At 40.1% G+C, this 18260-nt stretch overlaps 1 protein-coding gene across 2 annotated transcripts in view; it reads right to left on the reverse strand.

The window, feature by feature from the left end:
* Positions 1-8454: 8454 nt before the first annotated feature.
* Positions 8455-18260, reverse strand: part of TXLNB (taxilin beta) — a 37582-nt gene continuing 27776 nt past the window's right edge. For both annotated transcript variants that reach the window (XM_081251075.1, XM_081251074.1), the window contains 3 exons: positions 13377-13469; positions 11156-11251; positions 8455-9909 (listed from right to left, as the gene is read on the reverse strand). In XM_081251075.1, coding sequence (XP_081107201.1) covers positions 8863-9909; positions 11156-11251; positions 13377-13469 — 1236 coding nt within the window. In that variant the 3' untranslated portion in view covers positions 8455-8862. The remainder of the gene's footprint in view (positions 9910-11155; positions 11252-13376; positions 13470-18260) is intronic.

Consider the following 18260-nt stretch of genomic DNA (forward strand, 5'->3'; position numbering starts at 1 on the left):
GGGCGGCTAAGGGTCTGTGCTTGATGGCCCCATCTAGACTCTATGTATCCAGGACACAGTGCTTCCTCCAAAGAAAGGATGCGGGCAGGCAAGAGCCATGTGTCCGCTCTTTGCTAAATAATTTTTACTTTTGCACATTAGAAAAAGTGTAATGCACACTGCCAAAATGCCCAAATGGACAAGAAAAAGACAGACACCCAATACTGTGCCCACAGGTTATGACTATTGGTTTGCTTCATCCTTGCTAATATTTGATATTATCAATATTGAAATTTTTGTCAGTCTAATGAGCAAAAGTGATAGCATCTCATTGTTTTACTTTGTATTGGCCTGATGTGTTTCGGTCATTTTCATTTCTTCTTCTATGAACTGCCCATCCTATTCCATGCCAGTGGTGTACAAATGGGGGATGGGGCACACAGCAAGAGTGATCATCTCTGCCAGGGAGGACAATTTTACCACTGATGCTATTCAGGATTGCTGTGCATGATGATGATTAAAAGAAGGCTGGCTTGCAGTTGGTCTCATTACCATTTAAAAATTCTCTATAGACAATGCCCCCTCTCCCTCATCGCTGGTGCCTGGGTGGGGTGCTCCTACTGCCTCTCCCACGTTCTTCTGAGTTGTTTGTCTTATTGCTTTGTATGATTTCTGTTTGTATTTGTTTTTTTTCTTTTTTTTCTGTTTGTATTTTGGATATTAATGCTTTGTTGTATTTGTTGTGACTATCTTCTCCCATTCTGTTCTTTTTTTTTTTTTTTTTTTTTTTTGCTGTATGCGGGCCTCTCACTGTTGTGGCCTCTCCCGTTGCGGAGCACAGGCTCCGGACGCGCAGGCTCAGCAGCCATGGCTCACGGGCCCAGCCGCTCCGCGGCATGTGGAATCTTCCCGGACCGGGGCATGAACCCGTGTCTCCTGCATCGGCAGGCGGACTCTCAACCACTGTGCCGCCAGGGAAGCCCTCCCATTCTGTTCTTGTCTTTTAATTTTATTTATGGTTAGTTGTTTTGTTCTCTTTAACTTTTGAAGATCATCAGTTAACTTGTATGGCAGGCAATTAATTTGTTTTAAAAACTCTCACTCTCCTTCCTTTGGGCATTGCTTTAAATTACTCCCAGACTGAATTGGAGGACTTCTGGATCGGTTTTCTAATGACTGACGAGGGAGCAGCCAGATGGTCTAGCTATGACAGCACAGCTCATCAATACTAGATATTTTGGGGATATGAATTGTATCAGAGCAAAAAAAATCCCTCTGCGCAAAGGATGAGTCACGGGCATGACTGACTGGCTGCTAGCTTCTGCAATCAACTCTGGTTTGCTACCCTCTGACTCACTGATTAAAGCATAAATAGATTGGGCACGATCTTGGCTTTTAGTTCAGAGAAACATTCTTGATATTCAGGGGGTTGGTAGTGGAGATTATAACTCTGCCTCCAAGGATGCCGCCTTTGTTAGAAACAGTGACCATGTGAGAAATTTCTCTTGCATGTAGAAAGACCAGAATAAAGTTAGCCTTTCTGCTGCCACTGCTTATGTCCCTTGCTCAAGCTATGGCTGGTCTTTGTGAATGTCCCCAGACATACCCATAGCCTTGCCTGAGGATGGGACTTGTGAGTCAGTGGTGGCCGTCACCTTGGGCTGGTGGTGTATGCACGTATTTCATGAATAGCTGCCACTACCACTTATAGCCTCACCCACCTGCATGTTTGTTCAGAGGCAGATTGTCAGCCAAAGAAGAATGAGCCCTGTGACACTGCAAGCAAAAAAAGGATTAGCTGTGCAAACAGAAGTCTGCAACAAGACATGATCCTATGAAAAACAAGCTAGCCACATGCCTAAAACCTCATCTATAGTATTTCAGCTTTTCCGTTCCCAGCCTCATCGTGCACACACCATTAACTTGCACACGCCAGAAACTCTCACACAGCCACACACTTATGTAGGCTCACGTCAACTTATTATGCAGAAATATAGTCACATACAATTATAAACATTCACATAGAAGTACATTCATACCACACACCTGCACAAAACTACACACATACACTGATACATGTTGCACATGCATCTTCATACATGCCCTCACATTCAGGTACGCACTCACACACATTATACATACACACACATTTCATATAACCTTCCTTCTCTACCAGGAGCACACACTTTCTCACCTGGAGATCTGGGTAGCATTTGTAATAAAAATGCTCCCAGAAGTTTCCTTCCTGCTGTTTGGCTGCTGAAATTTGTGAGACAAGTAGTGGGAGGGACACTCAGGCCTGAGTCAGATGACCAGGTGCTCTGACTGGGAGCTCTGACTGGTGCTCTGACCAGGGGTGACCACAAACCTCACACATAGAAAGACTTCAATATTTATTGAGAAAAATCAAAGAATTTGTGATTTACCCATTAACCTTTTCTTTGTCTAAATTTTAAAATTAAAAACAACTTTTTATTAGAGTAATTTCTTGTCTCTTTCCCCTTGCCTAACTTCTAACAGACATGCCCAAGGTGATATGCAGATCTCTTATACTAAAACCCTCTCTGGAGAGTAGAAAACCCACATAACTTCCTAAGTCTTTTGAGAATTTATTCGGAGCTGTCAGAAACTTAGAGCTCATCTAATCCAAGGCTGTCATTTTATAGATGAGTGAACTGAGGCCCAGAGATATTAAGTGATTTCTCCAAAGTCACCCTGCTGGTTGGTAGCAGAACAAGGACAAGGGACTCAACAGCCTGATTCCTGGACCAGTGCTATCCTACACTTTTCACTTTGGACTTGACTGATTTTATTCCAGGGAATAACTTCTTGATAAGACTATTAAGAAAACAAGTCTTAACATATAATATACACTATATTACAATAGTCTATGAGGAATTATACTGGTTTGGGTAGAGCATTAGCTGTATTCTAATAAATCTTGCTTATACTCTCACACTGCTAGTCCTCCAATCTGACATATGTTTAACCTTGTGACTTTAGATGTGATGAAAGCATCCCTGTTGTACTATTTCTATAAATTTCAACTCTGACTTTCTTAGTATATGGGATCCCTGAATATTCCATGGTTGGTTGCATCTGCCTGGTAGTTATTAGAGCAATCTCAGGTCACAACAGTTTTTAGCCTGGCCCTACTTAATAGATATGCTATAGCTAGTGATGGTGACCATCATTTCATTAGAGCAACAAAGCCACTAACTGTCTCATTAACTTTAAAGAGATTAGATTTGTTTTAGATCATTGACCTTTATTTAGCCAATGTAATGATTTATGGTATTATCATATGTTTCCTGTCACTTCATAAACTGGAGTTGGACTTTTTTTTGTTTTGTTATTTAAAGCATTTGTATTTCTCTAGAGTTGGTTTTTGATATTTATATAATTTTTTGAGCTGTGTTAAGTTTAGACGTCTTACTCTAGCCCATGTCCAGTAGGTTTACTTGGAAATTTGTATATGTGTGGTGGAACGTTTAAGTGCATTGCATGGCATAACTTTTTCACACAACATATAAGTGTGCTGTGTATCTGTATTTGCACAGTCATGCTTATTCTAAAAATAGTATAATATGCTTCCATGTAAGCATATAAAATTTGAATACACAGTGTGAACGCACAAAGCTGGCAGCTATTAACAGCTATTACTCTCACTTGAACTACTGCACCCTCCCCCAAAGACAAACTAACACAACGTTAAATAAAAAAGATAGGTAATTTGGGCTTCCCTGGTGGCGCAGTGGTTGAGAATCTGCCTGCTAATGCAGGGGACACGGGTTCGAGCCCTGGTCTGGGAGGATCCCACATGCCACGGAGCAACTAGGCCCGTGAGCCACAACTACTGAGCTGGTGCACCACAACTACTAAAACCCTCGCGCCTAGAGCCTGTGCTCCCCAACAAGAGAAGCCACCATGATGAGAAGCCCGCTCACTGCAATGAAGAGTGGCCCCCGCTCGCCGCAACTAGAAAAAGCCTGCACGCAGCAACGAAGACCCAATGCAGCCAAAAATAAATAAATAAATAAATAAAATAAATTTATAATATAATAAAATACACTATTATATAGTGAATGCTGACAGTGGTTGTTAGGGTGATAGAGTATTGGGTAAATCTTCTCTTTTCTCTATTTTCTAAATGTTCTATAATTGTAGTATTTTAATACTAAAAAGACCACATTTATTATTTTAAAAGAAAGGCACCAAGAAGGAAGACAATAAAACAACAACACTGAGAAACATGTTTGTAAAAATTTCCCCAAGTTGACATTACGGTGTGGAGGTGTGTGAATGTCATTATGGTTCTTGCCCTTTATTATAATCCTGCTTTCACAGAAGGGACCACCAATTGATGTGCCACTTCCTTTATTGCTCTTAATTGTCTTAAAGTTTCATCTTTTTATTTTTTCTTTTATATAATAGCTCTCTCTCCTTCTTTCTTCCCCTCTCTTAACCTATGTCTTCTTACTTTTCTTGTTATGGTGGTTTTGTGTTATTTGTTATGTCATCCATTGACTGTCAGTTCTGAAATAATGAATCTGACACCTAGGTATCTTTTAATTATGATATGAGGCAATTGAACATTATGATATGCCACTTTTAAAAATTCAAAGTTAAAATATAAAATATAGTCAATATTTTATAATAACTGTAAATGGAAAGTAACCTTTAAAAACTGTATAAAATTTCTAAAAAGTGGATTTAATTAAAAAATTAACTTGGGGTTAAAAAAGAGTAAAAAAATTTTAAATATAATAAACAGTTCATTCATTCATTCATTCAAAAATATTTGCATGTATTGCAAATAAATTAATTAATTAAATGGGATCAACGTCGATGTTAACAGAAAGTCCAAGGCTCTAATATCCAGCAGGAAGGACTTGCATTCAGATTTTGCCAAGGTTGATTGTCCTGCTGAAGTGATTTATCTTGTTTCTTATGTCCTGATAGAGTGAAACAGCTTCTGTGAATAGTTTTTTTTGCCATGGATTAATGAATTTGTAGGCTTCTTTTGCTAGTTAAATGTTTCTGTCAAATATCCTTATTCATGAAGAAAATGATTCCTTTTTATACTTTGCCCTTGTCAGGAAACATGATAGTAGGTATCCTTTGAAAATACCGGTGTAAAGACTCACCTATAGGAACAGAATTAAATCTGTGTCAAATTTTATACATGTGTGTTGTGTGCATGTGTGTGTGTACATTCACACACATGTGCATCAGTAACTAGCATTTGTGGAAATTCTATCAGGGAATACCACCAAGCAGACTCGACCTCAGGTATTGAGGATACAACTGAACAGTATTGAGGAAAACCTTTATTGCTATCACTTGTGAATGTTTCTATTCTCACGGAATGCTCTCATGGTTGATCTAATGATAACTTTACTTTTCAGGTTCAGAAACGGAAATTAGTTAAGCCTTGTGAAAATTTAACCTATAAACTCTACTTGCCTACTTACTTCCTAAATCCCACTTGCCAGTTTATGATGGGAACACATTTTAGAGACCGGAGTTATCATTTTTATTTCATATCTTCTTTTAGTGAATCCTTTACATTTTAATTACTTTCACTTTTTCTAAATACTGGATTTAACTACTGGTTAGAGCAGGGGCTAAGGAAATTTTCCCGAAATGATCTCTCTCCTCGCTATCTCTTAGTCTTATTGAAAAGCAGCTTCAGTTTTGCAACAAACACATAATACTTTCATTATTTTTTTTAAAAAAGAGCTATTTAAAAAATGTGTATCTATACCATATGAAAAAAGCAAGGTTTAATCTTCTTTTTTTTTCATTCTAGCTAAACAACCCTCTTCTCCAAGCATGCTAGGAAATGCTGCGTTCCAGAAGCCCCTCCCGGATCAAGATGGGTTGGGGAGAGGGAATAAGCAAAAGGCAGAACCGTGGGCCTCTTCTGGTCTTGTTAGAGAAAAGTCTTGAAGCAGGTAGAGAAAGGAAAATAAGCTGACACCTTCTACACTCCCTCCCTTACTCCTCAGAATATTTCTGAGAGGGCACACGCCAGAGAAGTTTGTGGAAACATGGTCTCATGGGAGACTGGAACTGAAGTGTGATAGGTCTGCAGCAGCGGATGGCCAGGCCGAGGAGCCTGGGTTCTGCTCTCTCATTAGGCCTGGGCCGTCACATTCTCTCTCTCTCTCCCTTCCTCCTTCCCTCTTTTCTCTCACCAAGCACACGCGTGTGCACACACCCACACCAAGATTTTCAAAGTGTTCATTCCATGTACATTCTACTCATAGACCAAAAATTCAACCAAGAGAATATAACCACAATCTTTGTTAGGTATTGTTGAAACATAGAAGTAACATAAGTAAAAATAAATATAAGTGAAAAATTTAAAAATAAAACCACTACTGGAGCATTTGGGAAGAGAAGTGCCTTTTTAGTAAATACATAAATTATAGTTATTTAATTTAGAAAACACCAATAACTTCAGTGTTTCTGGAAAGTAGACTTGGCATCTCTAGAAATAGTTATATGACCTTGATAAAGAACAGAAATTCCTTACTCTTTTGGGCCTTATGAGTTATTGTTATAATTAGTAAGGCCAAAGGACTATAATAAAACATTCTTTGAATATTAAAATAATTCTTCCAAAGCCTGTATTAAGCCTTGCAAATTTCAGGCAAGTTATTGTATCTGAAAATCTGCCCAAGATATACACCATAGTGAGTAACGTGTTGCTATGAAAGCTTTTGGATTAAAAAAAATGAACTTTTTAGAATATTTATTAGAATATTTGATTTACTGGATTTCAGCTCGTCTCCTGCCTGCTTCTCTTGCTAAACATTCAGAGTGAGACTTTACTATGATTATCTAATCTTACCCCATTCTTGGAAGTTCAGCCTCTGTAAATAATGGGAAAGGAGACCCTCCTGGATTGTTGTAGTGCATATTTGACTCTGAATTAAATGAATGTTTAAGTAGCTAAGATTTTCAGTTAATGTTGAATTTGGCTGGATACCCTGTGGTTATAAAATTTTAAGCCTTTAAAAATACATGGGTTCTCAAATAGCATATGCTTTTTTCCTGATTTTTTTTTCCTGACTAGCATTTTGTTACTACCCTCACTGTCTGCTTCAAACAAATATTATGTAGTTTATAATTCTTATAGCATATGGTTGCTGCCTACAAGCACTTTGTGTGCTTTAGCAGACAGCCACATGCAACACTGAAAAATGATTTCTTGGATGAGTAGTAGAGAATCTTGCTTTTAACCATTTTTCTACTTGAGTTCAACTTTTAAGGTAGGGTTGGGTTAGATCTGTTTTTTCCCTCCCTCCCTCTCTTCCCTCCTGTTTCTTTGTTGCAGTCTCTCTTTACTCTAGATAGAGTAATTCATGCTGTCAGTATTATTAGAGGTTCTTGTCACGCAATAATAATGTAATACTCATGTAGACAACCCCAGGTGTTTCTAGGTTTTGCGTCTCCTAAATCCTCACCTATTTTTCAAGTCATTTTGAATAGGGACCCACTTGTCTTTTGCTTTGAACTTCTGGCTGTACAGAATTCATCAAAGCAGAAAATGTGTTGGTTTGCAAGCCTCATCACTCATATTTAAACCCTGTGTGGATTTGTTTTGGAAAAATAATAGCTTTTACTAAGCCATAATTGAGATGAGGGCTGAATGTAATTTCCTGCTGCCAAGGAGAGGGTTGGAAAGAAGGAGCAGAAGCTTTGAGAATACAGACTAGGGCAGTGACAGCAGGAGGTGGTGGGGAAACCCTCTGGAGAGAGTGGTAGACAACAGGGAGGCAACTGAAGAGTTGGCAGGGCCAGGTGAATATGCTCTCTCCAGACCTCTAGCTCAAAAGCCGGGGGACCAGAGCACAGACTCTCAGCCTGAGGGCGCTCAGTCCCTCTATCCCCACCTCCCTTTCCCACTTCCAACCCTTTCCTTGCAGGAAGCCGTGAGTGGGCTGATTCACCACATGAGGGTGTTGCAAGGCAAGGGGCCGAGTTGTGTAGGAGAAGCAGCTGCAAGAGGTGAGCAGTCTACTGCTGTGATTGTTCCCCCATTTTTTAGGGCCTCTTTTGGCCATCTTTGTGTCTATGTGCTCTGTATAGCCTTGCAATCTAACCCAATGCTGTTCTGTCATTTAATCCATTGGTTGAATTTATTGACCTACCATTGGGTTACTTATTTTTACCCAACATTATGTAGCCTAATATTTGTGTTCTGAACCTATTTCCAATTCACAGAGCATTAGTCTACTGTAGTCCCAGGTGCAAGTAAGAGATAATTTTTTTGATAAGCATCTAAATATTCTGCATGAGAGAAAGCCAAAAAGAGATGATAGAAATGTATGTGTAATATATATTTGCATATATGTGTATAAAATATACACGTATATATAAGTGCATAAGCACATATATGTACATATTCATACATATACATATACACACACACAATGTATATAATGTTTAAATGGAACCTGGTCATCCATTACTTACTATGGCACTTATTAAACTCTATGGAAATAAATAAAGCATCACATTTTCAGTATTTATATATTGTGATGGGAGTCTTTAAACACCAAATCTTACTGTTGATTAAGAAATTGAATTAAGTACCATCTTAATGGCAAATTAATATAAATTTGCTACTCGTATGTTTTCTTGCCATTTGAGAAAATTATCCTATCAGTGTTAAATAGAAAAGCTCCAAATCAGTTATAAATTGAGAACAAATAGCAAAGGCTGAAGGTACTCCGCATAACATATTAAAATGTCTGGATTCTAAATAAGTCTCTTCCATTAGACGTCCCCAGCCCTTATTGCCTCTTTCAGGAGACAATCTGTTAGGACGATGGAAAGTCGGGAAGAACAGCTTCAGAAGGCAGAGGAGGCTTAGTCGACTCCTTCCAGATTGGTGTCGGCCACTTCGGGCAGCGGGGGCCCAGCTGAGGCCCCTCCTGGCAGCCCCTCTGCTGCTGCTGCTGCTGCTGCTGAGGGCTGCCTCCTGGGCTCACATCTAGACTCCCCAGCTGGCACGTGCTCTCCCGCTGCGGGCAGCGGGGCACGACCGCCAGCCTCCATCACCCATAGAAAGGCCTCTGCCGCAGGCTCCGGGGCCTGGCCGGAAGCTGCTGCCTCTGGCTTCCGGGGCTGCGCGTTGGCCTCCATCTCCCGTAGAAGCGCTTCTGCCAGAGGCTCCGCCGCCTGGCTGGAAAATGCTGCCTCTGGCTTCTGGGGCTGCGCGTTGGCCTCCATCTCCCGTAGAAACGCTTCTGCCAGAGGCTCCGCGGCCTGGCTGGAAAATGCTGCCTCTGGCTTCCGGGGCTGCGCGTTGGCCTCCATCTCACGTAGAAATGCTTCTGCCGGAGGCTCCGCGGCCTGGCTGGAAAATGCTGCCTCTGGCTTCCGGGGCTGCGGATCAGCCTGTGGTCCAGCAGGGGGACCATTGCCTTGGGCCTGTGCTCCTGACCCTGATCTGAGGGGAGGTTCTGCCTCGTTGCCTCCCTCCGCCTCAGCCTGAGGACTTGGGGGTTGCAGGGGACTCCCTGAATGGCATGCTGGGCTCAGAGGGGCTTGTTCCAGCCCCGTGAGGGCCGTGCCACCGCCCCCTTGAGGACTGCTGACTTCTGTTTGGATTTCTTTGGACGCCTCGAGGGTTGACTCTGGACGATGAATGACCATGAAGGCCGCGGCCAGATTTTGCACAGCATTGTGAACAACGTTGGCTTCCTCCGCATCAGCCTCTTCACCCACGGAGGTACTTGACTCTGGCTCGTCGTCGTCAGAGGTGAGCTGACCTTGGTCATCCTTTTCAGGCATTTTTGTTTCTCTAATTTTTTTATAGAGTTCGTTTCTCTCCTCTTGTAAAGCTCGGCAGAGGTTCTCCAGCCTTCCGATTTTCATCACGAAGCACTCATATTCTTTAGCTCTCAGTGCTTTCTGTGATTTAAACAGACACACACACACATAAAACGACTTGAAAAGACAAATTGCCAGGATGCTCTATGGAGAGAAGCAAAACCATTTGTCCAGGAATTTGTCTGTTAGGCTCTGACCACAGGGTGGTGGCTGGACAGATACTTGGTCAGGGACATCACTTCTAGTTTTGTACTGTGTTGGAGACTGGTAGAATTTTAAGCCACGTATTCTTTTTTTTAGAAAAGAGAGTTAGCAAAGCTTCTCTCTGCTTCAGTCTAGGGCTTTAAAAATCTTATAATAGATGAATTTTCTGCTTCTAAGACTTAGAAGGCGTAAGTAGAAGTTTATGGCAAAATGATTGAGATGGACTGGGTCTTGGCCATCAGCAATGCCTTATCTGTTCTGTAGATAAACTGCTCTATGCTAATCCAGCAACTGTTTGATTTATGTTTATGAATAATAAGCACATCTCTTTGGAATTGGTTGCAATTTGGGATGAATTGTTAGAACAGTAATTATATCCAGAGAAACTCACCACACACTCATTCATGATGCTGCTTGAACTGTTCAGTTCTCCTTTTCTCTAGAAATGTTGGTGTGTTTGTGTATGAAATCATCTTACTCCTTAAGCCCCACCTTTGTGCTACTCTGTACCTTTTAAGACTTTTCTTTTTCCACTTCTTTACGTGGAGAGGGCTTCACCTGAAAGCCCTGCCTCTCAGGTTAAGGACCATGTATCTTTGCCTTTATGGTCTCAGAATCTCCAGAGCCTGATGTAATATCAGTATTTAAATGCCTGTTGGAGGAATTAAACAATATATCTCCGTATCTGTCTATAAAATAGCACATACCCTGGGTGCTTGGGCTCGTGTCTTCTCTCAGTTATGGTCAGATCCACTAATTAATTTATTCTGCGCCTGTAATGTGTCAGGCACCAGGGAAATTCAAGGACAGGTAAAACACTCATCCTGCCTTTAAGGAATTCACAGTCCAGCAGGTGTGGTGCTGCTTTGGGGACAGCTTTGGAATCAACAAGTAGGCGTGTGACTTAGGGTCACAACACTCTTTATGAGTCTGGACCTGAGACTAAATTACTAAATTGACGTTTGCTCTAATTATTTTTATTACAATATCATATACCACATCCCAGAAAAATTCAGCTCTTTTTCAAAAGTAATTATTTTGTGGTATTAGACCATAATTATTTTCTGAGTATAAATATATTGACCAGACAAGGGAAGGTGAACAAGGGGAAAAACTTCCTCACCTCTTCAATCATGTCCAACAGAGCTTTGTTACAGTTCTCAAACCGAGCTTTCCACGTGGCTGTGTCCTTTTCCAGCTTCTTCATTTTCTTAGTGGTCTACAAAAATGAGTGTTTTAATGTTCATTCTGAAGAGTTAATATATCAAAGAAACTATCAGTTCCGTATGTGACTTCAAGAAAAGTCCTTTCGTTACTAGCTGCTGAAGCAAGCAAAAATTCAGTGTCAAGAAATGATGACTGAGTGGAGACTCATGATTTATTTTTGAATCATCTCGGTCAGTGGTGAACGAGCTTACTTGCACCAGAGCCAATTAAGGAGACGGGAAAACTACTTAAGGCCTTTCTGTTTTGTCATTGCTTTTTCTTTTGTTTAAAATAAAAATAGCCTTATTGAGTTCCAAGAATAAGCTTGAAATTTAGATTATTTACTGTACTGAATGGAAGACTATTAGTGAGAAAGTCAGCCTGGCTTTTCAGATGTTAAAATGTTGATAATATCTGGGCACATCTGAGAAGTAGCCACACAAAGGCAACTTTCTGCTTTCTCAGCCTTCACATTTGTAGAGTGCAGTAGGATTCACAGAATGTGATTACATGCGTTATTGCTTTCATCCTTGAGACAGTCCCCCAAGGAGGGTTCTGTTTTCACCTCCATTTTATAAACGGGGAAACTAAGGTTCAGAGAGGTGGAGGAGTATTCAGGTGAGTTAGCAGAAGAGTAGGGCTGGAGTTATTTCATTTAATGCAACATGTGCAGAGTGCATGCTAGTTGCCAGGCCGGGGCTGGGTGTAGGGCATCCAGAAGTTAACAAAATGCAGCCTGGCTTTTTCAGACCTGAAACTACTCACGTTCCTGGTTATAGGATCTCCTCTCTGCTTGCCTGAAGTGAAGGACAAGGCGTGTGTTCAGGTGCAGTTACCCTGGATGAACCACACCTGGGCACTGGCTGCTTCATGCTAATCTGCCTGAGGCGGGTCTGCTTGGAGGCTAGAGGCTGGGCCCAGGCAGTTGGCCCCTGGGCCCTATAGAGAAGCTACGTGAGCCTTGAGTGCTTTTTTATTTTGATCATTTCTTAACTGAGTTAAACTTTTAAAAGTCATCAGCCCCTTTAGGAATTTGATGAAATCCATGGGACCACACCTAAAGAAATGCAATATGCATATCAAATTTTTTTGCTAATTCTGCTAAGAGTCTATAAATGAACTCCAGATAGAAAACTCCTCCTTTAATATTTATTCCAATCTTAAAACTATGTAATTTTGCAATAAATAACAGCATTTTTCCTACTCTAATATTTATTCCAAATTAAAACTCTATAATTAAAAAAATTTTTTTTAAATGGATGGATCCATCGTGGAGTGAGAAAGCTGTAACTTTTAACAAATGTTGGCCCATTAAGTTTGCTCATGAATTGTGAAATTTATCATATTAGTTTATGAAAATTTTTTCAAAGAATGCTTTCTACACTTAAAAAGGGTTAATGCCAGTGCCTGTTCAGAAACACAATTCTGATGCTGATTTTATTTTGGGAAGACACTGAATTAAACAAAATGTAAACAGTATGTCCAGCAATAATATTAGCACCTCATATTTGTAAAAGACTTTAAAAAAGTTTAAGACCCTTAAAAATACATTAACTTATTTGAACTTCACAATCTTGTGAAGTAGGCAAGGGAAATCGTTTCTTAATTTATAGATAAGGGGGAAGTTAAGTGAATTGTTCACCGCTACTTGATGAGTAAAAACACACCCAGACTTCATCTCCTCATTCAAGGCCCTGTCCATTATATCTTATTACATATATTCTCTTCTGAGAAGGATCCTATGAAATGGTATTTTCTACTCTAACATTCTGCTTTTGCATATTTGTATGAAAATTAATTTTTTTAATCTTTAAAAGATTAGTTTTTAACTTCAGTATAAACAACATAATATTAAATTTCTAGCTCTTTTCTTTTTACACCTCTCCATGGCCTAGAAAAAGAAAATATTCTTCCTCAGAGTGAAAATGTATCCTAGTGTTTTCAGACTCTTCCTAAGACTAATTCACCAGATACTTACCAATTAAAAAATACAGTCCAAATCTCATTTGCATGTATAAATGTTTCATTACTTCATGAAATGCACTGAAATATCTTAGCAGGAGAACAATGAACCCAAAGGAGTGTTGCCTGTCGAACTAGAAGATGTCAGTATTTCGTGGGGGATAAGCAATACTCACTTTCTCCATTTCCTGTTTGAAGGTGGCAAACACTTCATTGCTTTTTGTCAGTGTGCTCTGAAACTCTTCAAACCTTCCGGAGTAGACAGTAAGCTGTAAACAGGGGAAAGAGTAGATCTGTTTTAGGACTGCTTTCAGAATGCTCCCAGAACAAAACAACATGTCATTGTTTATTATTTGAGAAGAAAAATGATTTAAGGTAATTTTTAATACAATGTTAGTGATATGTTCAATTCTTTTTACTACGAGATCAGCCCAGGTCAGTGAGTGTGATTGAAGTACTTCTTTAAAGAAAAATGAAATAATAAAATATGTCATCACCATTTCATTATAACTTTTACCAACAAACATTTTTTGAGCACTGAACATAAGCACGGACTCTGCGTACAAAAGCATTTAACCTGTAGTTCCTGTTTTTGAGGGACCTGCACTCCTGACAGGAAGATAATCCCAAAGACAACTTGATTATAGGACAGTGAATACAAAGTACCAAGTCAGTTAAGTACTGATCAGAGAAGGAGGTGAGTGTGGCAGGTGATCATTTGAGCCACGTTTTTGTGGAGAAGGTGAGCCTTGAACTTGGTCTTGAAGGAAGCACAAATGAAGACAAGTATGGGCCAGACATGGACTAGGGTTGCTGCCATTATGCAGGTTGTGCTATTATAAGCAATTGTCATTTCCCTTTTTGACATTGTGGTTTTGTGTATTTATGAATGCAGTGCTCTAGCCAACAGCAGTTAATTGTCCCTTTTCAACAAAATCAGTTTATTATACCAATTTTTTTATACATGGAAATAATGGGCCTTGAGGAAGAAATGCCTTTTTCTAATTTGCACCAATAAAACATCATACGGGTTAGCTTGGGAGTATGGAGAAGAGGCTTTGTACCTCCACATCCTTAATTCTGAGGCTTGTATTTGGGGTAGGAATAGGGCAGGATAGGGAAGGAGAGTGTATAAATACTTGATTGTTACTGACAGTGATACAATAATAAAATCTTGCTTTTGAAAATAATTTTAGGATAGCACGTTTTGAGTGAGTGGAGATTTAATATGGATGATTCTTGTTTACTAACATGGAAAGTTTCCATTTTCAAATGAGACTTTGGTACTCTTGACTGTCTGGAACAGCCTCAAGTCCACAGTTGGGCGCCATCTGGCTGGTGGTACTTGTGAGACTGTCCTTTCAAAGGCAGAGAAGAGTGACTGACCAAAAGCCAGTAGGTTGGAGAGTTCCCAGTCTTGGGGATGGGAGTTAGAGGGAGTGTGTGGGAATCAAACAACCCCTAGAACCAAGAAAATTTGCTTATCTCGAATGGCTCATTCTCACATGATTCAGAATAGCAGAGGTTTTACTGCAGTACACAAGAACAACAAAATAACGTAAAACTTTTCATAGGACACAGATTTTCCCAAGTCAGACAACAGCTGACCATCATTTTGAAATCAATCATTAACTCTGTGGATATGTGATAAAACTTGAGGTAACTCTAGTGGCCTAAAATTTTTCTCGTGATTCTTTGGCATACAGATTTAAAAAGACAGGGTAAAGTGGCAGAAGGGAATTCGTGGCCAGGAAGGTACCCTAGGGTTTTACACACATAGTGCATAAGACAATACAGCTGACCCTTGAACAGCTCAGGGAGTTAGGGACACTGATCCTCCATGAAGTGCAAAAATCTGTGTATAATTTATAGTCAGCCCTCTGTACTCCCGGGTGCTCATATCTGCGGTTCCCCATCTGCAGATTCAACCAACCTTGGATACTGCAGTACTATGGTATTTACGATTGAAAAAAATCGACGTGTAATTAGATTCAGCACAGTTCAAACTCATGTTGTTCAAGTGTCAACTGTACTTGATCATTATGTGCAATGCACTCTTGACATAGTCTATTTAATTGTTTCATTTTTTCCCGAAGTACTGGCTGAGATCCACTGAATTGATTTCAGGGTGCATGAATAGGTCAGGTCCCTCAATTTGAGGGTAAACTCCTGTGGGACTGGCTGCCTGTACTGCCCGTGGTCTCGTGGTGTAAGGTGGGGAGAGCTACCCCCCAGCTGATCCTCTTCACCTATCACAAAATCCATTCATTTGCATTTTTTGGCCAAGCCTCCTGTTCACTTCTTTTCCTTACTTTCTCCTCTTTCTTTTTCCAGCTTTTCAGTAATTCCAGCAGAAGTACAGGGGGTTCACAGATATGGTCTCCTGAGCTGGTCCTCCCAGACCCTCTCCTGCAGCCCTCTAGTTGTAGGCTGCAGACAGGAAGGGAAGGAGTGGGCACGTGTGCGGTCCATTTCACCTGCGCAACCTTGACAGGCTCAACGGGGGCAACCACACCCACCCTGGCCAGCTCTCTCCTCATTCTTTGGGCAAAATGTTCTTTTTTTCTTGTTTTTCTTTTTTTTTTATTAGTTTCTGCTTTATAACAAAGTGAACCAGTCATACTTATACATCTGTTCCCTTCCCTCTTGCGTCTCCCTCCCTCCCACCCTCAAAATGTTCTTTTGGTGTATAAATTGGGTAGATTTTGTTTCCCTTCCCCACGTTTTCTTGTGGTGTGGAGAAGACAGATATACCAGAGTTCTAAGAAGTAGTGTCTCACTTCATTACCACTTCTGGCTTTTTTCTAGTGACCATCAACTTTTTCTCTCTTTTCATCTTTTAAATTGGATAAAATACACATAAGATTTGCCATCTTAACCATTTTAAGTATATAGTTCAATTTTGTTAAGTATATTCACATTGTTGTGCACCCCAATTTCCAGAACTTTTCATCATGCAAACTGAAACTCTACAACTGTTAAACGATAGCTCTCCATTTCTTCCTTTTAGTGACTGTTTTAATAGTCTGCTTTTCTTCCTATTTGACCTCTTTGTCATAGGTGGCAAAACCTGTATGGACTATACTTTTCTCAAGTAACCACCTCTGACACTCTTTATTGATACGAGCTAAAATGCACACTTCCTGTTTACTTTATGGCTATGTGTTTGGTCATATTTTCCCTCTCACTATTATGCTGACATGATGCATGTTTGATATGTCATATTCCCTCTTTCACTTTGGTATTTCAGGGAAGCATGGAAGGAACATCCAGAGGTCTTCCTCAGTATTTTTACCAGAGGCAGAAATAGAAACAAACTATTCTAGGGTTAGTAACAACAGTTGCCCTGACATTTCACTTTTAAATGGGCGGAGTGGCACACACATTCTTTTACCTGAGCACAAATTGTAATTACAAACATTCATAGCATATATGAAACAGAAGTGTGTCCAGGAATTGTCTTAGCCAACTTGGGAGATTTGGTTTGGGAACTAGTCCAATTATAATAGTAATTGCAGAGGAATCTCCTTTCATCTTATATAGATAAGGTGAGGCCTTCTGAGATTAAAGACTATGATTACCCATCTTTAACAGTTGACTCACTGATCTTTCCCCTGGGGTAGTATTTTGTGTCTGTGCTGCTATGTTGTGTTGGTATTGCTGACTTCCCACATCTACTGCCATCTTCATCCTTATCGATCCAGTGAACACTCTATTTGTAGCCACAATTGCATCCCATTGATCATCTCTGACATTTACTCTATTGCCTTGGTTTGTATAATTGAAAGCTGGACATCTCTTCCCTAAGTGAGAATCATGCCCCAGATTGGCAAGCTGTTGTCTTATGACTGAAAAGTGACTTCTGCCTAGGAAAACACAATCTATCCTTGATATTTCCTTTGCTCAGACCATAGAAATGGAAACTAAGGCCTCTCCTTCCTACCATCCACCTCCTTTAATTGTCAAACCAAAGGAAGTGTTTGAGTGCTTTGCAAGATCATCTGTGATAGACTTTGTTTTTCAAGGTTTAAACATTTAAAAAACATAATGATGATATTTTTCACGAGGAGCTCATTTAAACATTATTACACATAGGGATTTGGGGCCTCTTATTCTTCGTGATGATTAAGTAATTATTGCAGTTCTGAAAATGCCTTGAAGACAAAAGAGATAGACAAGGGAGGGTCCTTACAGAGAGAGCCACGTGCCATGGAAAGCAAGGTGATGGAGGAGGCAGGGTTATCTAGTTTAGCTGAGTTCTTCAGCTCTGGATATTCTCTACATTCATAAACTAGAGCTGAACATGTTTTGAGATCATCTTTTCCAGTGGTTCTTAAACTTTTTTTCAAATAAAGACTTCTTTTGTCTCATATATCACTATGTGGATCCTTACCTATGAAATAATACTAATATTAGCTCATACACTAATCAGTTGTTAGCATTTTAATTAATATTTATCACTAGATTGTGAGTTTAATTAGGCAGGGATTTTTGATTCTCTTATTAAGTACTATATTTCTAACATCTAGAACTATGCCTAGCACTTAGATGCTCAGTAAATATTAGTTGAATTAATTATGCTTACTATGGGGGCAGGCACTGAGCTAAGTGTTTTTTTTTTAATTGTTGAATGTGTCTACTCTTTTTTTAAATTAGTTAATTTATTTATTTTTATTTTTGGCTTTCTCTAGTTGTGGTGAGCGGGGGCTACTCTTTGTTGCGATGCACGGGCTTCTCATTGCAGTGGCTTCTCTTGCTGTGGAGCACGGGCTCTAGGCGTGGGCTTCAGTAGTTACAGCACACGGGCTCAGTAGTTGTGGCTCACGGGCTCTAGAGTGCAGGCTCAGTGGTTGTGGTGCACGGGCTTAGTTGCTCCGTGGCATGTGGGATCTTCCCAGACCAGGGCTCAAACCCGTGTCCCCTGCATTGGCAGGCGGATTCTTAACCACTGTACCACCAGGGAAGCCCTGAGCTAAGTGTTTTGAGTGTATAACTTGAAAACAAACTGCATATACTACATGTTCATTAACTCATTTTCCTTCTATAAACTTAATCAAACA

Source organism: Mesoplodon bidens (genome assembly GCF_964165515.1).
Source record: "Mesoplodon bidens genome assembly, chromosome: 12".
Classification (NCBI taxonomy): Eukaryota; Metazoa; Chordata; class Mammalia; order Artiodactyla; family Ziphiidae; genus Mesoplodon; species Mesoplodon bidens.